Source organism: Pelobates fuscus, chromosome 8 (assembly GCF_036172605.1).
Source record: "Pelobates fuscus isolate aPelFus1 chromosome 8, aPelFus1.pri, whole genome shotgun sequence".
Taxonomy (NCBI): Eukaryota; Metazoa; Chordata; class Amphibia; order Anura; family Pelobatidae; genus Pelobates; species Pelobates fuscus.
Window position 1 is genome coordinate 117,410,056 of NC_086324.1, and position 21,907 is coordinate 117,431,962.

Genomic DNA, 21,907 nt, shown 5'->3' on the forward strand with positions numbered 1-21,907 from the left:
GCGTAAGAAGCCAATGTCACCAAGTCACCCCCTTGCCCAGCGTCTGACAGCTGGCTTGTCCGAACTATTAGCCCGCCAGCTTTTACCATACAATCTGGTTGAGTCTGAGGCGTTCAAAAAATTTGTAGCTATTGGGACACCGCAGTGGAAGGTACCCGGACGGAATTTATTTTCACAAAAGGCAATCCCCAACTTGTACTCGATTGTGCAAAAGGAAGTCATGGCATGTCTGGCACACAGTGTTGGGGCAAGGGTCCATCTGACCACTGATACCTGGTCTGCAAAGCATGGTCAGGGCAGGTATATCACCTACACTGCGCATTGGGTAAACCTGCTGACGGCTGACAAGCAAGGAATGCGTGGCATTGCAGAGGAGTTAGTGACACCGCCACGAATTGCAGGCAGTCCTGCTGCCACCTCCTCTACTCCTCCTACTCCATCCTCTTCCATAACCTCCTCGGCAAGTTGACACATGTGCCGTGCATGGCACATGTGTGTAATCTGATCGTACAACGCTTTGTGCATAAGTACACAGGCTTACAGGACGTCCTGAAGCAGGCCAGGAAGGTGTGTGGCCATTTCAGGCGTTCCTACACGGCCATGGCTCACTTTGCCGATATCCAGCGGCGAAACAACATGCCAGTGAGGCGCTTGATTTGCGACAGCCCTACACGTTGGAATTCAACACTCCTAATGTTCGACCGCCTGCTCCAACAAGAAAAAGCTGTTAATGAATATTTGTATGACCGGGGTGCTAGGACAGCCTCTGGGGAGCTGGGAATTTTTTTGCCACGTTACTGGACGCTCATGCGCAATGCCTGTAGGCTCATGCGTCCTTTTGAGGAGGTGACAAACCTAGTCAGTCGCAACGAAGGCACCATCAGCGACATCATACCGTTTGTTTTCTTCATGGAGCGTGCCCTGCGAAGAGTGCTGGATCAGGCTATAGATGAGCGTGAAGAGGAAGAGGAAGAGTTGTGGTCACCATCACCACCAGAAACAGCCTTATCAGCATCGCTTGCTGGACCTGCGGCAACGCTGGAAGAGGATTGTGAGGAAGAGGAGTCAGAGGAGGATTGTAGCTTTGAGGAGGAGGAGCAAGACCAAACACAACAGGCATCCCAGGGTGCTCGTTGTCACCTATCTGGTACCCATGGTGTTGTACGTGGCTGGGGGGAAGAACATACCTTCAATGACATCAGTGAGGAGGAGGAACGGGAAATGAGTAGCTCGGCATCCAACCTTGTGCAAATTGGGTCTTTCATGCTGTCCTGCCTGTTGAGGGACCCTCGTATAAAAAGGCTGAAGGAGAACGACCTGTACTGGGTGTCCACGCTACTAGACCCCGGTATAAGCAGAAAGTGGCGGAAATGTTACCGAATTACAACAAGTCGGAAAGGATGCAGCATTTGCAAAATAAATTAAAAAGTGTGCTTTACACAGCGTATAAGAGTGATGTCACAGCACAACGGGAATCTAACAGGGGGAGAGGTGGAAGTCATCCTCCTCCTCCCATGACCACGCCGGCAAGGACAGGACGCTTTAAAGAAGTGTTGTTGATGGAGGACATGCGGACCTTTTTAAGTCCTATGCATCGCCACATCCCTTCGGGATCCACCCTCAGAGAGCGACTCGACCGACAGGTACCAGACTACCTCGCCTTAACTGCAGATATCGACACTCTGAGGAGCGATGAACCCCTTGACTACTGGGTGTGCAGGCTTGACCTGTGGCCTGAGCTATCCCAATTTGCGATAGAACTTCTGGCCTGCCCCGCTTCAAGTGTCCTGTCAGAAAGGACCTTCAGTGCAGCAGGAGGTATTGTCACTGAGAAGAGAAGTCGCCTAGGTCAAAAAAGTCTAGATTACCTCACCTTTATTAAGATGAATGAGGGATGGATCCCGAAGGGACTGACACTGGGCGATACATTAGATTAAAAAAGGCCTGATGAGATGAGCTGCCTTGGGCTAAAAATGGTCCACACGCTGCTGTATTTTAGCTCTGAATGACGTTTGACTTGCGTGACTTATCCGCCACCAACTAGGGTTCAAGCCGCCATGTTTTAGGGCACTTTCTGCCTGTGAAACAAACATCAATTTTTCTGGCCGCTGCTACAGCAGCGGCTGCAACAATACCAAATTTTTCAGGCATGTGTACATGCCTAATTTTTAGGCCCACTGGTGCAGCACTGTGGCTTCAAAAACCAAACCAAAAATTTAAATCCTCCAAGATGGCACCAATATACCAGTGGTCTAAGCATCTTCCCACCTTGGCCTAAAAAGGGGAGGTGATTCAACAATTAAAAATCTCTGCCATTTACACGTCCACTGATAGGAGACGCGGAAGGTATTAAACTGATATGAACAATACTCCACTCCTATCAGTAGGTCCGTCCCATTGTGATTTATGCCCCCCACCCACCGCGCAGGGATGGGGGCCGGGGGGGAGGAAAGTAGGCCCCCCCATTGTGATTTATGCCCCCCACCCACCGCGCAGGGGTTGGGGAGGACAGTAGCTCCCCCCAGTGTGTATCAGGGGCTTTGAGGACAGGTGTCAATCCATACCTGCCAGGTGACCCTATGTAGGGGGAACAGTCTCTATTCTGCTCTGTGTCAGTGTGTATCATGGTCTCTGTGGACAGGGAACAGTCTCTATTCTGCTCTGTGTCAGTGTGTATCAGGGGTTTTGAGGACAGGTGTCAATCCATATCTGCCAAGTGACCCTATGTAGGGGGAACAGTCCCTATTCTGCTCTGTGTCAGTGTGTATCATGGTCTCTGTGGACGGTGAACAGTCTCTATTCTGCTCTGTGTCAGTGTGTATCATGGTCTCTGTGGACAGGGAACAGTCTCTATTCTGCTCTGTGTCAGTGTGTATCAGGGGTTTTGAGGACAGGTGTCAATCCATATCTGCCAAGTGACCCTATGTAGGGGAAACAGTCCCTATTCTGCTCTGTGTCAGTGTGTATCATGGTCTCTGTGGACAGGGAACAGTCTCTATTCTGCTCTGTGTCAGTGTGTATCATGGTCTCTGTGGACGGTGAACAGTCTCTATTCTGCTCTGTGTCAGTGTGTATCATGGTCTCTGTGGACAGGGAACAGTCTCTATTCTGCTCTGTGTCAGTGTGTATCAGGGGTTTTGAGGACAGGTGTCAATCCATATCTGCCAAGTGACCCTATGTAGGGGTAACAGTCCCTATTCTGCTCTGTGTCAGTGTGTATCATGGTCTCTGTGGACAGGGAACAGTCTCTATTCTGCTCTGTGTCAGTGTGTATCAGGGGTTTTGAGGACAGGTGTCAATCCATATCTGCCAAGTGACCCTATGTAGTGGGAACAGTCCCTATTCTGCTCTGTGTCAGTGTGTATCAGGGGTTTTGAGGACAGGTGTCAATCCATATCTGCCAAGTGACCCTATGTAGGGGGAACAGTCTCTATTCTGCTCTGTGTCAGTGTGTATCAGGGCTGGGCTTTGAGGACAGGTGTCAATGTTAGGTGATTTCTGCCCTTTATGGATTAAAAGCAGACTCTGCATCAACTGTGCAATTTTCCATGGGAGTTTTGCCATGGATCCCCCTCTGGCATGCCACAGTCCAGGTGTTAGTCCCCTTGAAACAACTTTTCCATCACTATTGTGGCCAGAAAGAGTCCCTGTTGTTTTTAAAATTCGCCTGCCCATTGAAGTCAATGGCGGTTCACGCGGTTCGCGAACATTTGCGTAAGTTCGCGTTCGCCATTCGCGAACCGAAAATTCCGGGTTCGCGACAACACTATTTATCAGCTTTCTCCAATTATTTTACTTTATCGGTTTTATCGCTTCTAGGAGCCATTCCTTTTCAGAAAGGAGAAAAAAAATAACAAAAATACATAAAAAGAAAACAACAATTTATAACTTAGACTTGCAGACCTGTGCAATGTAGATTCGGGATCATTTTCAACTTAAATTAACCAAATATTCTCTATTTCTGGATTTTCTACTATTAATCTTTCAAATATATTTGAGAGTGCAGAGAAACAAACATTTATTTAGATGTTGCAGAATTAGTTATTGCAAAGCATATTTCTCATTCTTCCTTTCTTGTTGGTTTTGTTGAACCCAGATAGAGGGAGAGATACACTCCACCCTTGTATTAAAGTTTACCTTCTGGTTTTCTTTGACACTTTGTAATATAGCTATAAAGTTTGATATTTTTTAACTTCATCTGAGGACCCAGCAGTGTTTATATTACCCTCTACAGTGATGAAAATTTGGGTTTTATCCCCAGAAGCCAAATCCGCTGTAGAAAGCCCTTGCGTCCGTCAGGTGGCTCAGCCAAAACCAAAGTCGGTGTGTTCTTCACTCCCCATGTGGACTGTGGACTAATCTCTCGCGTGCTGGTAAGATGTTGAGCACAGCAGGGACCAGAGAGATAGCCCGCGCTCACTGCCACTAGAGAGCAGGTAATCTGCTATTTGTTAGCAAGTGAGTGTCAGCATCTCGGTCATTCAGTCAGCCGCCAAAGTTAGCCTCTCAAGCCGCCTGCAGCATTGGGAACAGCGTGTGTTCTTTCTGCCTCACGGACTCCCGTCCCGCCCACACGTCTGTATGTTTCTACGTCATCACCCATGATACATAAATCTTATATTTTGCCACTATCCCCCCAATTACTTTTGATGTTGATCAAATTGTTTTGTATCTTTATTTTTTGTTCTCCTTATATTTTTTTTTATTTTTTTTTTTGGTATTAGGTGGGCCATCAGTTTTATCAGTAGATGCATTAAAAGTTATATTTTAGTTAAATTCTAGCATCTCCTGTCAGACTAAGGAACAATCTCTTTACCCTTTCTCTATTATACCATAAGGTATTTTCGTAGTCATACAAATTAATCTAGAAAATTAGAGGAATTGTTTTTCTCTTTTTGTTTGTTATAGCCAAATGCATTACATTTCATTAAAACAGCTGAAATGTTGCAATTGAAAATGCACTCACCTACTGCAGAGAATACATGATAATAACCCTAAATTACTCACGTTCACGGGTATTGCAATTGTTAATAAGCACTGGAGAGGTGGTGATATAATCAAACAGATTGGGAAGACTGAGATGAAATGGGTATATTATCTAGATACCCTTCATCCAAAAGGGTCTAAATATTGAATTCGATTTGTATAATTTTTTATAATTTTTTTAATATATATTTTTTTTATCTTAGCCTTAGCCCATCTCCCTATCTGGAATTTTTACCCTTTTTTAATATATTTATGGATAAGCCTTTCCCTCTTTGCAAAATATATCTCCCCCTCTATATTATACCTATTTGTATCGTTTATCTGCTGCTATGTCTTTTTTTATTTTTTTTTCCCTATTGTAACATATTACTATGTTGGTACAAGCACTATTGCCATAATATTATAATCATCAAGTATTTTGAATATTTTAATACTATTTTAATTATTCGAATATATTGATATCTATTGATTATCAAAAGATATGATTTTATATTCTAATATTCCTAAATTGGTGTTCTAGATATGTCTTTATGGCAATTGTATTTATCTTTTGATGTTTTCTATTATGCTTCTTATATTATGTTCTTATAACTAATATTCTGTATGTATGTATAATTTTGTTCATTTACACTTTGCCCTCTTTCTTCTGCCATTTCTTTTACCTCCATGTATGGTGTATATAGGTTATTTATGCTTGGAACGCAACGCACACCATTTTTGATGATGCGTGCGTTCCAAGCAGAAGACATATGACCGCCGAGTTTCGGGCCGTGCCGCGTCACTTCCGGTTATGACGCGTGCGGCCCACGGTGGAACGCACATCGCAGCCGGAACTTGCCGACCGTTTCCTTTTGCCGCATCACTTCCGGTATGCATTACGGAACCGGAAGAACTATCCACCAGGTAGCGTTCTGCAATAAACTTTTCCATATTTATACAGGACGTTGAGGAAACCACCCCACACTTTTGATAAAGCCTCTGGAGAGGCAAAACGCGTTAAGTGGGACATTCTTTCTGGACATTTGTACCTATATATTTATATGTTATATTTATAATAAATTGTTTATTTTATTCTACTTAGACATATATTCTTTATTATTTTATCCTACATTTTATATCCTGTTGACTACCATATCCTTAGGTAGAGGTAAGAACCACCCATGCTGTGATTACTAGAGCAGGTCTTGCTCTACAATTGTAAGTACAATACTTTCTTCTATTATCCTGGTTTATAGTACATACTACACTATCAGAGTGCTTCTCTCTTTTATTTGCATTTGCATCTGGAGGATCAATACCATCCCTACCATCCTGTATCCTTAGACGGGGATTATACCGTCCACGCTGAACAAAGCAGAGCTCTTATATAGCTCTACCCTATGTGAGTGGTTTTCCTACAGTTATCCAGCACAAAATCTTGCACTTTAATATACTGTATTGCACTATTATTGTTTTTTTCTGTTTTATTACTTTGAGGTATTTACCAACTCTCCCTCCCTGAGGTGTATGTACGTATTACTTTTGGGCGCAGTATACGCCATATTTTATTCTCTGTTTCACCAATACACAAGGTTTGGGAATCCTTGTATTGTATACAGCAGCCCTCACTGATCTATCACGTTATAGCGAGCGCCTATAATCCTTGTTTTTTCTTTCACTCACCTACTGCAATCTGGAATTTAGTAAATAGACCCCTTAATCTTAACAAAGCTTAACTATATATAAGACTATGCAGGATCAGAGTAGTATCGAGACATATATGTCTGCCTGTGATTACAGGGACTTATGATTCCAGGGGCCTGTTGCACTTTATAGTTCCTACCATTTTAATTAATCTCCAAATAATATTACAGAAGAGGTCATAGGTTCCTCCTTATAGATGTATGCCACGTGTGGGAGGGGGTGGAGGGAGTCCATAGAAGATGGACATCATGGAGTCTGCTAAAAGCTCTTTAGTCATATAGCATGCAGACACAGGTATATGTCACAGGTGCACTGAAAACGATATTGCACACAATATTGCAATATTATTTCTGCTTACATGTGTCCACTATTCAGGCACAATGCAACATAGTGCTACTATATATGTGCACACTATGCTTGCACAATGCATTATAGGGCTGGTATAAAATAATTTCTAGTGTGAGTCTGTGATGCATTGGATTGGCTGATATCATCATCACACAATGTGTGGAGGGGTGGCAACGGTGAGACCTGAGATGCAAAGGGTGGATGGTGAGTAAAAGGGAGTGATGAAATAAAGATAGACTTAGTGAACATAAATATACATTTTAGAATGCTATTTTATGTATACAAGTCATGTCTATTTAATAATGTTTTATATAGTTAACACACATCTTCTGAGATATTATTCCCAGGCTACATACAGTATAGTCTCTGTCCATTCTGATTAACCTACTTTATAATTTATTACAAAGATTTTGTTTTATTTAGATGTCTTTCACACAAGAAACATTACTGCTTTACATGAAATTCTACTTAACACAAATAGTTTGGCACAAAATGTAGTTAATCAATAGGAGCGTAACTGATGAAAAATAAAGCAATACATGGGCAATTAGGTATTTCAGAGTTAGCCATCAAATAGCTAGTCTGCCAAATTCATCCCTCCCGACCACGGACATACTAGGTATGTCAGACAAAAACAGTCTTTAAGGACCTCGGAAGTACCGAGTATGTCCGCGGTTTTCCTTAATATTTACCCGATCGGTGGTCTGGGAAGGCTGACAGCCCAGACAGTCCCCCCTCGGAAAATTAGGCCCCCGCAGGCCATGTGATCACTCAGAGAGTGGTCACATGGCCGCAACAGGTGTCCATAGTGCTGCCTGCAGGGGTGCTGCCTGAACTAACAGTCAGTCTCCCTGCATGTGTTAAAAACAAAATAAAAAAAATATGTTAGTAAATAAAAAATAAGTATGTATATGTGTGTGTGTATATATATATATATATATATATATATATATATATATATATATTCTTATATAGAACGCATACTAAAAGTATTTTTTTAATATATACTTATATTAATATAAATACACTTCGAGTAAAATCACACACATTTTAAATATTCCATATTAGTTTGTAGTATTGCATTTATATTGCTTTTTACACTATTTATACAAAATACATATATAAAAATAATCAAATAAAATAACATACACATGAACAACATAATCAGCGTGTTGTGTCAAATCATAGATTCTTCCTAGTCTTATTTATGAAAAACATTGAGGCTAGTAGAAGAGGGATATTATCATATTATATAGTATAGTCTTTCCCTAGCCCTGGTCTTGTGTAGTACAATGCACCAAATCTGAACATTAGAGAATTAAATATCTTAAATTGCAATATATTAAATTCAATTTCCATTTGCTATTACAGCTACTGAGTTTTTGGTTACTGCACGCCGCGGGACAACCAATTATAATAAAAAAACTAAATATATTACATTATCTATCATACAACCTCTCCTTTTGAAGACCAATAATTTATCCACGGGTTCCATATTTTAAAATATTTTTCCTTTTTATTTTCTGCACCCCAGTGTAGTTCTTCCATTACCCTAGTATCTTTGACTCTACCCAATTTTCTATTGTCGGAATAGCATTTTCTTTTCCAGAAAACTGGAATTGAAGTATTGGCCTCATTAATTAAAAATCACAGTAGCTTCTGTTGCTTTATATCAGAAAAGGAATTAGGCCATCCAAGTAAAATCTGCAAAGGAGTTAAGTCATATGATCAAGGTAAAATTTGTTTATTTTATATAAGTACTTGTTTCCAATACTGCTGAATATTTGAGTAAAACAACCAGATATGTTCGTGAGTACCTTCCTCAAGCCCACTTTTCCAATATGTCTACTTTTGGAAAATAACGATGCGGTAATGCAGGGGTTCTATACCACAGTGTTGCCAGTTTGTAAAAAGATTCCCTTTTAGTCTGACTAACCGAATTCATAATTTACTTTATGAAAAATATAAGACCAGTCACCAGCCGACTGTCAGGATTACAGAATGATCCAGCACGTAGAATTGTGTAACACAGAGGACTGATAGGTAATAGCTCAGGAATAGCCGAGGTCAAGGGAAACAGAAAGAGACACAACGATAAGGAAAAGCCAGGAGTCAGGGATGCCAGAAAACAGGGAAGTCAAAAACAATGCCAAAGTCAAATAACCAGAATTCCCAGAATGAATAACGCGCTCTCGGACAACCACAAGGGAAACCACGACAGGGCACTAAGCAGGATGAGAACTGGGCCTAAATACCCCTCCTCTAGATCTGACAGGCTGTAACCGGCCTTTGACCCCAAAGGCAGGTACCAGGTTCCCATTTGCATAATTGCTGCTCAGCATTAACCCTTCTGTGGATTTGGTTGCTGCTCGGCACAACTTTTCCTGTGTGGACAGTAAATGTCATTAACCACATTTTTATAAGCAGATGAATACGTGACATTACGTCCCACCTGAAGAACGCCCACCGGGCGGGCAGGACCAGGCTTGAGAGGAAATTTGGCATGAAAATAGTGAATCTTGTGGCCTGCATGTTTATCAGATGCCAGAACCCAAGATCGGCTGGTCCATAACCTTTCCGATCCACCAAGTACTGTAAAGTGCCCCGAGAAAACCTGGAATCAATTATGGAGGAGACCTCATACTCTTCCTGTCCATAAACAACTAAGGGAGGAGGAGGGACACTTGAGACAGCATATTTATTGCAAACAAGAGGTTTGAGCAAGGACACATGAAAGGTATTAGGAATTTTCAAGAAGGCCGGAAGGGCCAGAGAGTACGCAACAGGATTGATCCTACGAAGGACACGAAAAGGTCCAAGGAACCTAGGAGCAAATTTCATGCTAGGGATTTTGAGCCTGATGTTAGGAGAAGATAACCAAACCCTCTCACCCACTTGGTAAACAGGGTTGGCACCTTGACGTGTATCAGCAAAATGCTTGAAACGGTCAGCAGCAGTACCCAGAGCAGATTGAACTTTAACCCAGGTATCACGGATGGAAGCCAGACGGTCATCCAAAGCAGGAATAGCCGTATCAGAAAAAACAGCTGGTAGGACAGTAGGATGCCGGCCATTATTAACAAAAAATGGACTATGCCTAGAGGAGTCATTGTGAGCATTGTTCCTAGCAAACTCTGCCCATGGTAATAATTCGGACCAATTGTCTTGAGTGCTATTAACGAAACAATGCAAGTATAACTCCAAAGACTGGTTAGCCCTCTCAGCTGTACCATTAGTCTGGGGGTGGTAAGAGGATGAAAAAGACAGTTCAATCCCCAATTGCTTATTGAAAGCCCTCCAAAACAGGGATACAAATTGAGAACCTCTATCAGATACAATATTGTGAGGAATGCCATGCAGACGGACAATCTCACGTATAAAGATCAGTACCAGGTCTTGAGATGACGGTAATTTCTTGAGAGGGATGAAGTGAGCCATTTTAGAAAAACGGTCCACAACCATGAGAATAGTGGTATAACCATTAGAACTAGGAAGTTCTACAATGAAATCCATAGACAAGTGGGACCATGGGACCTCAGGAATGGGAAGAGGTTGTAACAACTTTGGAAACCGCACACCGCACAAACAGAACAAGCCTGCACATACTCCTTAACATCCTTCCTGAGGGAATCCCACCAGAATGACCTCATGATAGCAGAAGTGGATTTATTAATACCTGGGTGACCAGCAGACACATTGTCGTGAAACACCTTCATGATATTAACCCTTTCCCTCAATGGAACAAACAATTTGTCCTGAGGTTTACCGCAGGGCGCCTGAGACTGAGCCTCCATGATGGAACCAAGCAGCGGAGAGGACAATGAAAGGATAGTGGAAGCAATGATACATTCCGTGGGAATGATATGGGACTTTTCTTGCTCTTGTATAGACTCCGTATCAAACTTTCTGGATAAGGCTTCAGCCTTGACATTTTTAGAACTAGGTCTATAAGTAATAAGAAAATTAAAGCGAGAAAGGAACAGAGACCACCTAGCTTGTCTAGAAGACAATCGTTTAGCATCTCCTATGTAAGCCAGGTTTTTGTGATCAGTAATGACACCCTCTAAAAGATGTCGCCACTCCTTGAGAGCTAGAATAATGGCCAACAATTCCCTATTGCCAATATCATAATTGCGCTCGGCAGGAGACAACTTTCTAGAGAAGTAACCACAAGGATGCAATGGAGTATCCTGGCTCTCCCTCTGGGAGAGAACTGCCCCTACCCCTGTCTCTGATGCATCAACTTCCAGTATGAAAGGTTTACTGGTGTCAGGATGTATCAATATGTCGGCGGAGGCAAACCGCTGTTTGAGAGTTTTAAAGGCTTCTATAGCCTCCTTAGACCATATCGTATTGCTAACCCCCTTGCGTGTCATATTGGTGATGGGGGCTATTACTGAAGAAAATCCCTTTATAAACCTTCTGTAATAATTGGCAAAACCAATGAACCTTTGAATGGCTTTCAACCCAGTGGGTAAAGGTCATTGTAGAACCGATTCCAGCTTTTTAGGATCCATCTGAAACCCCGAGGCAGAGATATATCCCAAAAACTGTACTTCAGATTGGTCAAAGATGCATTTTTCTAATTTACAATAAAGTTGATTATTTAACAAGGTCTGCAGAACTTGTCTAACGTGATCGTGGTGAGTCTGAATGTCAGGAGAATAAATAAGGATATCATCCAGATAGACCAAGACAAACGAGTAAATGTAATCCCTGAGTACATCATTTATGAAATCTTGGAAAACCGCTGGAGCATTGCACAACCCGAATGGCATCACTAGATATTCATAGTGTCCACTTCTGGTATTAAATGCAGTCTTGCACTCGTGGTTTTCCTTGATTCTCACTAAATTTTAAGCACTTCTAAGATCAAGCTTAGTGAATACTTTAGCGCCTTGGAGTCTATCAAATAATTCAGCAATAAGAGGAATGGGGTAGGCGTTCTTAATGGTGATTTTGTTCAATGACCTGCAATCGATACATGGGCGCAACTCACCGTCCTTTTTAGATACAAAAAAGAATCCTGACCCAGCAGGCGAGGATGATTTTCGTATGTGGCCTTTATTCAATGAATCCTTAATATATTCCTCCATTACTCTACTCTCCTGAGGTGACAGAGCATAGACTGCTCCCTTAGGCATAGCGCCGGGTAGTAAATTAATGGAACAGTCATAAGGTCTGTGAGGAGGTAGAGTATTTGACCGAGTTTTGCTGAATATTTATTTAATGTCTTGGTACTGTATAGGGATTTCCAGGGTTTGAGGTGTACTAGTGGGTAATTCAATAGTGCCCACTCTTTTGGCAACATTCAATATACACCGTTCATAGTAATCCTTACCCCATTCTAATATTTCCCCATTAGCCCAGTCAATATGAGGGTTATGCTTGTTAAGCCATGGAAAGCCTAATATGATCGGACAGGAAGGGGATGCAATAACCTGAAATGTAATCTCTTATGCCTTATGTAAGGCACCAATGGACAAATTAATGGGTAAGGGTTTGTGTATAATCAATGGTTGTGAGAGTGGTCTCCCATCAATAGCTTCAACAGCTAGGGGTGATAGTCTCTCCTTGATAGGTATAGTATTACCTTTAACAAATTGAACATCAATGAAGTTTCCAGCGGCACCTGAATCCATAAGGACTTTGCATGAAAAGTTCTTATTTTCAAAGGCAATAGAAATATCAAGGAGAAACCTATTTTTATCCATTCCAGAGGACGTTTCCAATACACCCAAGATCGGTCCCCTTAAGGTGCAGTTGTTTTCCGGACGTATGGGACAATTGTTTCTCAAATGTCCTTTTCTACCGCAGTATAGACATAGGCCTTCTTTTTCTCCTATATTGTATTTCTGCTTCCGACAGTCTAGTGACCCCCAACTGCATGGGTTCGAGTTTGGACTGTACAGGAAATTCAGGGACAATAGGTTTGGAGAATTGGGGTGCTAAAGGCATATTCATGTGTCTGGTATTGTTTCTAGTAGCTTCTCTGGTTCTCAATCTATTATCAATTTGCATGACAAAAGTGATAAATTCATTAAGATTTTTGGGTAAGTCTTTGGTGGCAATCTCATATAGCATAGTTTCAGATAGTCCCCTTTTTAAATGCAGAGATTAACCCACTATTAGTCCAGTCTACCTTGGAAGCTATGCTAGCCTATGACAGGCTGAGCTCACGCAAAGAGTTTTCAGGCTGTAGAGAGGCAGGGAGCAACACTCTTAGGTAAGACGTCCAACATTAGGTAACTGTTGGACTATTTACCAAGGCACTCTTCGCACCATAACCACTATTACTCTATAGTATATAGTATATGTGGTATGTATCCTGGAGTGTCCCTTTTAGTTACTACCAGATAGAATAAGATATAAAGTATATATATTAAAATACTTTTCACAAGACTGCTAAGAAGATGACTTCCTTTAGTTGCTCCCATAGAAGCAAATGGAAAAACTTTAAAAAGCAAATTTAAATGAAGAAAATACATATACACTGGATGAAATAGAATATTAATTGTGAAACACAGATATACAAGAAATTTAGTCGCAAAACTGGAAAATGATGTCCAGATTCATTCAATGAAACCTGACAAACAAACTGAATTCAAATCTTCCTAGTTTATTAGCAACTATGTTTCTTTGAACATATTTTCCCAAATCCTTAACAATATAATAGATAGAATAAATAAAATTTTAGTTGTGTTAAAGTTATGATTTGTCATCCCATTGCATGCATTCTGTACACCTGCATGGATAATTTAGAAATGCAATATTACCAAATGCAAATTTGCTCAATGAAGGATGTGCATAGTTCTGTGAATGTTTATAGAGTGTGTAAGAATATGCAGTTTTTAAAAAAAAAAAAGGAACTGTGTGTGTGTGTGTGTGTGTGTGACAAAAATCTTTTTTTGTGCAATTATGTAAATATGAGTGTATGGTAGTGTTGTAGTGTGTAGCTGTGTATGCCTAATGGGACAAGATGACTTGGCTGGTGCCATACATAAGGTGACTTTGAGACCACTAATCTGAGAGATCCCTTGCTTTATGTTATTATTATTATTGTTATTATTATTTATTCCTATAAATTTTATAATTGTAAATATATATAAACAAATTACGATAACATTTTAAATAGTGAAAAAGATATTTAAAGTCTTAGAGGTCATACACCCTCATAACAGATATGATATCTATGTGTTGCCACTACCTCTAAATCTCATGCTATCAAGCACCCCTATTTAAAATTACTGTTATATGGTAATATAATGTTATATAAAATAAATTTAAGTGAAATGCAAAATATAAGGAAAACATATCCAAACATTGAGACCTATATTCTAGATCTAGAACAAGATCCTTAACCTAACTCTTCCTTTTATTACATACAATTTAATTGAATAAATGTAATTTTAGAAAGAAAGATAAGGTCAAAGCCAATGTGTATGCAGATTTCTAATTTGGAAAACACACAGGACATATGTTTGTTTGCCATTTTCATAACACTACAGTTAGTAGTATTTCATGTTTTGGATAGTTACGACATGAACAACATTGAATATCCTTTCGCTTAATGAGCACTGAAAATGTCAACAAACATGTGCACCTGGAAAATATTATTAATATAGTGAAAATCAAATTGTATTGCTTGTGTTGCTTTAGTAACCACTGCGGGCATAGTAACTTTCTGAAGATTTTGAAGTCTTGCCAACATTTATATACCATTTATTTGCAGAAAGTTTTGCATATTTGTATATTTAACTATTACAACTTATAAAAAAACAAAAAAAAACTAAAATGGAATGTGGGTAATGGTAGGGATTGTGTTCTAGTTTAAAAAAAATAATAATTTTAAGAATAGAAACAAAGGCTTATTTATGGTTGCCCTTATTTATTTGCAGTTCATCTTCACCTCTAACCTAATAAAAATATAAAAGTTACTTCTATAATATTAATTCTCCTTGGTGCTCACACCTCCATATCTGGTTTCCAATGATTACAGTATAGTGTTAAAGGGACATTGTAGCCATTTTAACTGCCTTATCTAATTGAAGTGGTTACAGTGTTTGGAGTCCCCTGTCGCAATCTTTCTTTTCAATTTTAAAATGTTTTTAGCATTTTAATACTAAATGAGAGTTCCCAGCAGCCAATCCCCTCTTTTCTAGTAGGGTAAAGGAAGGCAGAATCATGAGCTTGAGAAGAAATGTACAGGTGTGATTAGCTAAGCGTGTCAGCTGATCTCTTCTAGCTATTAAAGTGTCCATTGCTGGTTTGATTTGGTATGACTAGAATAAATTGTGTATTCTCTGCTTTAGCCAAATTTCCAGTATGGGAGTTTTGTGAGTTATCAGAGATCTTTATTTAAACTATATTGCCAGTAAAACAAAGTTGTTTTTCTGGCACTATAGCTCCCTTTAGTGCCCCCTCCTAGTACCCCCGTGGTGCAGAAGGAGTCAAAGTCACTTCTGTCACTTACCTGAGGTCAGTACCGATGTCCCTCAGTGCTGCATCTGGTACCACCTCCGCTCCTCCCCTGCCAACATCAGTCAGCAGGGAAGACCTAATGCGCATGCACGGCAATAGCCACACTCGCATTAGTATTTCCACCTTAGGATAGCATGTATAATGCTTTCCTATGGGGTTTTTACATAATATCGACATGCATAGCATGCCACTTAAGGTAATTATTGCAGTTTATTAAATACTGAAATAATTACCTTTGCATGGTTAAGGGACCTGGGACTATGCATCTAGACTACTTCAATAAGCTGAAGTGGTCTTGGTGCTTATAGTGTCCCTTTAAGCTGCTCAAATGGTTTAACACTGAATAACATACTTGAAGGTTGTAACTCCTGACCTATTCAAATGTTCAGGTTCCCTGATATATGTATTGTTTAAAGTGTATTACAGTTAGTGAAAATTAACCTATCTTGTCTGCTGATGAAGTTTCACAAGGATCAAATGCAGCAGCAGACAAATTTAAAATGGGCAACAGTTGGTTTAACAATATACAACATAGCTGCTCAGCCAGCTAAAAAGTGTAGTTATCTCAAAAAAAATCTGCATTTAAAAAATATTGTTAATTTTTACTAAATGTAATAAACTTTTTATAAATTAAAAGTGTAAATTTGTTTACAGTTCTCCTTTAAACAAAATAATGTGTATCAGTGAACCTGCTAGTTTGAAAAGATTAGGAGTTACAACCTTCAAGTATGCTAGAGTGGATACTTGGATAATAAGTAAAATGCTAAATCTGCATCAATGTATTGATGTGTATATATATCTGTATACATGTTAACCTGGATACTTGGAAATATATAGGTACAGTTATTTACCAGCCCCTTAAATTAATGGATAACTGATTTATATGTTATAATATTATTCATGGTTCTATAGAGGAAAATGTAATAACAAATCTTTAATACTATGTGATTTATTTTGTCTTCCTTTACTTAGTCGACCAATATAGATAATAAAAAAATGTGTTTCTTGCAATACATGTTTTGCTATTTAAATGGGCACTGTAACTGCTTAATCTCATAGAAGTGGCTATTGCGTCTAAAGTCCACTGGCGCCATCCTTTCATTCAACTTTAAAACTTTAATCCTGAAAGATCATGCTTTGCCTAATTCTGTACTAAACTCATATGTATTTAATAATTGTATCACTTTCTGTCCTGTATCTTCAAACATGTGTGCCATTAGATTTTTGTTAGTGATATAGATATTTGCAAGCATGTGCTCCTCTTTGCTATACACTAAAGTATTAAATAGTATTTCACTTGTTTGCCTTTTCTTGATCTTCATTAGCAAATATATTTATTTCAGATTTCAGCAAACAAATCTTTTATTTTTAATTCTAATATCTTTCCTTGACTGGTCTTCCTCCTTAGCAACACTATTTTCAATGTGTCTCCTTTGTATTTGTATTCTTATGGTATATGTTTAAAGGTATACTTTTGTAACATCCATTCAAAGATATTGCATGTATTTTCTGTGTGTATTTAATAAAACAATATTATGTTTTATATTATGTTATTTTATTTGAAGGGCCCTGTATTAAATGTTTGACAAAGGTCAACATGATTAGTTATTACCAGATCCTGACAAATATAATTTCTAGTTGGTGCTTAAACCTACTGAAATATTAAAGTATATTTTTTTATAAACATTTTTCCTTCTGCTGGGAATTAAAAATAAAAAATAACAGTATGTTTAATAGGGTTCTTTACTCTTGAATGGTAAAATAAATATTTGAAATCAAAAACTGTATATGCTCTTGGTACCAGTATTAAATCTTTAAATCTTTAAATTAATACAGAAATTAAACAAAAAACTTAATTTTTGTTGTCTATTTTTCCACTAGGGTAATCAGGAAACTACAGCACCTCCTGACACAATGGCACAACCTTATGCCTCTGCTCAGTTTGCTCCACCTCAGAATGGCATTCCGGCAGAATATACAACGTCACACCCGCATCCCACTCCAGACTACACAGGCCAGACCACAGTACCTGAGCACACGTTAAATATGTATCCACCAGCGCAGACACACTCTGAACACAATAACACGGATACAAATGCACACACTGTTTCTGGTACAGCAACAGTAAGTTCAAATTTAATAACTTTCTTTTTCTTTCTTTCATTAAGTGTTCCCTTTTTTTATATGTTTTATGTACAAAAATAAATAAGTTGTATTGTAAGGTTTTTTCTTATAATTCCAATTATTTTTTTGCTTGAAAAAGAAAAAAACAAACTGACTATTTTGTTGACGGTTTACAGGTGTATTAGTAAACTGAAAAGATTGCACTTTAAAGACGTGATAATCTGAACTTCCCATATGTAATCTTGGATGTAGTGTTTCTTTATATGCACGGTTGCTGTATGAGATATGCACAGCAAATAATTTTTAAGATGTTTATTAAGAGCTCCTATCCCTCAGCATCTTGCCAGAGAAGCAAAACTAATTACTAGAGTAGGGTTCCTAAGATTTGAGGAGATCTTTCATCCAGGATGATCACATTTTTTAAAAATTCCCAGTAGTTTCCTAAATAGCAACTGACAACTTTTTCCATTTTAATGAAATACCATATTCTAATGTCTGTCTGTGCTTGGGTTGGAGGATCCACCTTCCACCAGAAATCAATGTTCTTTCCCAAGGTTGTCCACAAACTCAAAGAGACCGTTTGCACATTGCCTTTTTGTTTGTTTCTTTATATGGCCACATGACATTTTAGTATATCAGACTAATTGCTGATCATTCAAATTTTAATGAATTCATCTTAAAATTGTACACACAAGATCTTATTTAGATCTCCTATGCTGGAGTATTCGAATACTGTACATCTAGCTGTTCACAAACTAGAATTATTATCAACCTTTGTCTGCCAGAAACATGTGAAGTGACTTTCAAATGGCCTATAATTCATTGACATCTTACAGCTGGAAGAGTAATGTTTGAATAGTCGTTTCTGTAGCAATGCTGAGTTAAAATACATATCACTCTCTGTATCACTTACAGTAGTATTGAGGTGCATTTATGAATTCTTGAACTATCACAAGAGTATTATTTTTTATTTTTTTCATGTTTCAATGTTTTATTTTATTGTTTTGTGTATAGTAACACCTATGGTATATGAAACTTCAATAGACACAATTTGCAGTTTGTACAATCATACGGCATAAATACAACATTGCCATTGTACGCCATCACAAGTCAACATGGGAAGGCAGCACCAGTGAATTGAGCACATGTTTGTTTCCTTGTTGCTCACACTTTCTCATGCTTAGTAAGCATACCTGTGATTGTATGTGACTTAACTTCATAGATGTGTGTGGTGTTCAGTGACTCCAGCACCATTGATGTTTTCCCTATGTTATTTTTGTAAAATGAGATTTGACCATACTAAATCAATAGGTCCATAACATTTGGAATGGATGATTGCAAGTAAGCTAAAAATAACATGATGTCTTCTGAGAATAGGGCAATGTTTGTTTTCCTATAAGTGTGAGTAGGCTTCAAATTCCCGTGTGGGATTTAATTAGTTAAATTAGTGGTTTCAGTGTCAGGATAAAGATGAGGGGAGACAAAGGACAAGGGCATCAGGGCCGGCGTGTCCATAAGGTGGATTTTAGTGACCGGCAGGAGGGAAGCGGACAGGGAAGGTAAGGGAGAGAAACACCAAGGCACAGGAAAAAGAGGGGCGAGGGGAGAGGAACACTAAGGGAGGGAGGGGACCCCTAATGGATGGGGAGGGGAGAGGGGCTCGTTAAGAGGCACATAGGTGAAAATGTTATTTTTTGGAGGGGGTGGGGGCAGAAAAATACTTCTTCGGCTATGTACCCAAAAATCCTTGCACCGGCCCTGCCTAGCATATGTCATTTATGATAGGGAATAGTTTTGATACCAAGCCCAAATTGGTAACTTTAGCAGAGGGCTGCCATAACTCCTCAGATAGGGAGCTCTAAACTGCCGAATGTAGTGTTCATGTATACCCAACTGAGTCAGTCAATTGCCTTTTCAGTGTCCAATGCTAACAATATCCCCTGCATGTTGGATTTATCTGGTATTTCAATGATATCCAGAAAACATTTAACAATGTCCAAAGCCTGCCCTCCCAACACAAAGCCTGCTTGATCCTTGGCTATCAAATGGAGTAGGAGGGGTTTTAGCCTATTTGCTAACAGTTTCACATATAACTTGGTGTCTCTATTTAATAAGGATACAGGCTAAAATGGCACTGGTGTTGAAGATTTCCTGGTTTGGGAAGTGTACTTATATGTGCTTTAAGCATTTCACAAGGGATTTTGAGTATGAGTTGTTTTTTCTTACTGGAAAGCCCAGTCTCTATGGAGAATGTAGATACCCTTTGATTTAGTGTTAGAATACGAGTAAAAGGCTACCAGCATATAGACTACTGCTGATTTGGTGGGGTTTAATTCAGATTTTTCGCTTTTGAGAGTCTGTGTGCTTGGTGTCACGGCGCAGAGGGTCTGTATTGACACGGTCACACCTAATCAGTGTGGCCCCCCCGATACTTCAGATAAAAGTAAGTACCTGATCGGTTGCACCGAAAATGAAAAAAAAAATGGCTTACCTGGATCCGCCCGATCCTCCAAGTAGACGGGTCCCGGCTTCTGCAGCGTTCTAAGGGACGCCGGCCACTGCGGTCCCATTCTTACTGTTAAAGGGCGCACTGCCCACATTAAAGAGGGTGCACCGCCTACATTAAAGATTCTGTATCCCCAAACTTGGCTTCTTCTTTGACCATTCTCTTTTACTTTAAGTCCGGCCATTCTAATTTCCGGTATATGTGATTTGTGTTAATATAGTTCTGCATGTTGGGTCACACAGTAATCATGACACTTGATCCATGGCTAGTTGGTCTTCAGCTATTTAAGGCAAAATTGCTTTAAAGAGTTCTTGCAGGAAACTTGGTAGCACTTCTAGGGTGACCAATTCTGGGATATTGTTTTGGTGAGAGCTTTCTTCCAGGTCCGCTGATATTGTCTGCATATATACTAGATCAGCCTCCGTTTTGTGCATTGTGTGGGCAATGCACAGTTCATCAGTTTTCCCCTCCAATGTCTCAGTTTGGTCCCCCTGTGCATTGATGTCTTGATCAAGCTCTGCTGTGATCCCTTTAAAATCTTGTAGTGTTGCAAGTGAAGTGTAAAAGAGCTGTAATTTTCCTCTGTGATGGGGGAATCTTCCATAAGGGAAGATGGAGGCTCAGAGCCCAACGCTCCATCTGAAATTGGGGACAGAGCCACTGAATAGATGCCATATTACTGTATTCTGGGCCTCTCTCTTTTTGAGGATCTAGGGGCTGCTGCCGGTTTCACAGTCTTTGAGGTCTTCATAAGTACTTTCCAGTAATTAAGTTTTATAATATTTTGATGATAATCACCGTGTCCAATGCTGGATTGTATGCTTTTATGCCATAGAAGAAGCCACTACGCCATGCAACTGCTCGCTTGCTCAGTCAGCCATACCCCCCTCCATATAGCTTTGGATGTTATTATAGGTCTATTTCTGAGCAATATATTTACCATTCTTCTTGTTTAACAGTGGAAGAAGAAGAAATTTGCTAAAATTGTCCCTATACTATACACTAATTGGATGCCTTTCTGTTTGCAAATAATATAGAACTGAAAAGTGTTCATTATTTTAAGCTGTAATGTAATCATTTTGTTGTTTTCTTGGGTATGCTTAGCAACATTACGTAGATCTTTAAGGAAAATAAAATCACAGGGGACATGGAGGTTCCGAAAAACAACCAAAACAAATCAGAACCCAAAAGTATTACAAAGTTAATAATTAAGTAGACTCACAGGTCCCCCTAAAATAGAGTCAATGAAGCTTGCAGGTTTTGGAAAGATAAGGAAAATCCCATAGGTGCATAGGTCTCTGACTGATTCCGATCAAAGAACATACAACAAACAGGATAATGGAACAGTGGGGCAATCTCCACCAGTAGCCGGGACTGTGCTTCGGACCTTTATATGTACAGGCCTCCATAGCGTATGAGTAACGAAACTGTCAGGTTTCAGCAAAACTAGAATAACAGATACGCACAGGTCTCTGACTTATCCAGGTTATGTAGTAATTACAGATACATTTAGCAAAAACAGAGTTAGAAAAAACACAGGGTCGCCTCCTCACCTGGTAAGACCTGTTTAAAACTATGTACAAGCTGGTTGTCTTCTTACAGATCCTGTGTTAGCCAGGATGTCTGTCTTAATAATTGGTACACTGGCATAAATTTGTGCGAGGAGGGTAAACTCTATTCATAAAAAAAAAAAAAGAACATAAAAATGGGAGTGTCACTCTGTGCGGGGAAGGGGGAGGAAAAAAGTGTGTATGAAGAGAAGGGAAAGAGAAAAAAAAA

General features: G+C 39.5%; 1 protein-coding gene across 1 annotated transcript in view; it reads left to right on the forward strand.

Annotated features, from left to right (window-relative positions):
• Positions 1 to 21,907, forward strand: part of RBFOX1 (RNA binding fox-1 homolog 1) — a 1,085,723-nt gene that overhangs the window by 494,427 nt on the left and 569,389 nt on the right. The window contains exon 2 of the mRNA XM_063430238.1: positions 17,380 to 17,622. Within this exon, the coding sequence (XP_063286308.1) occupies positions 17,380 to 17,622 (243 nt within the window). The remainder of the gene's footprint in view (positions 1 to 17,379; positions 17,623 to 21,907) is intronic.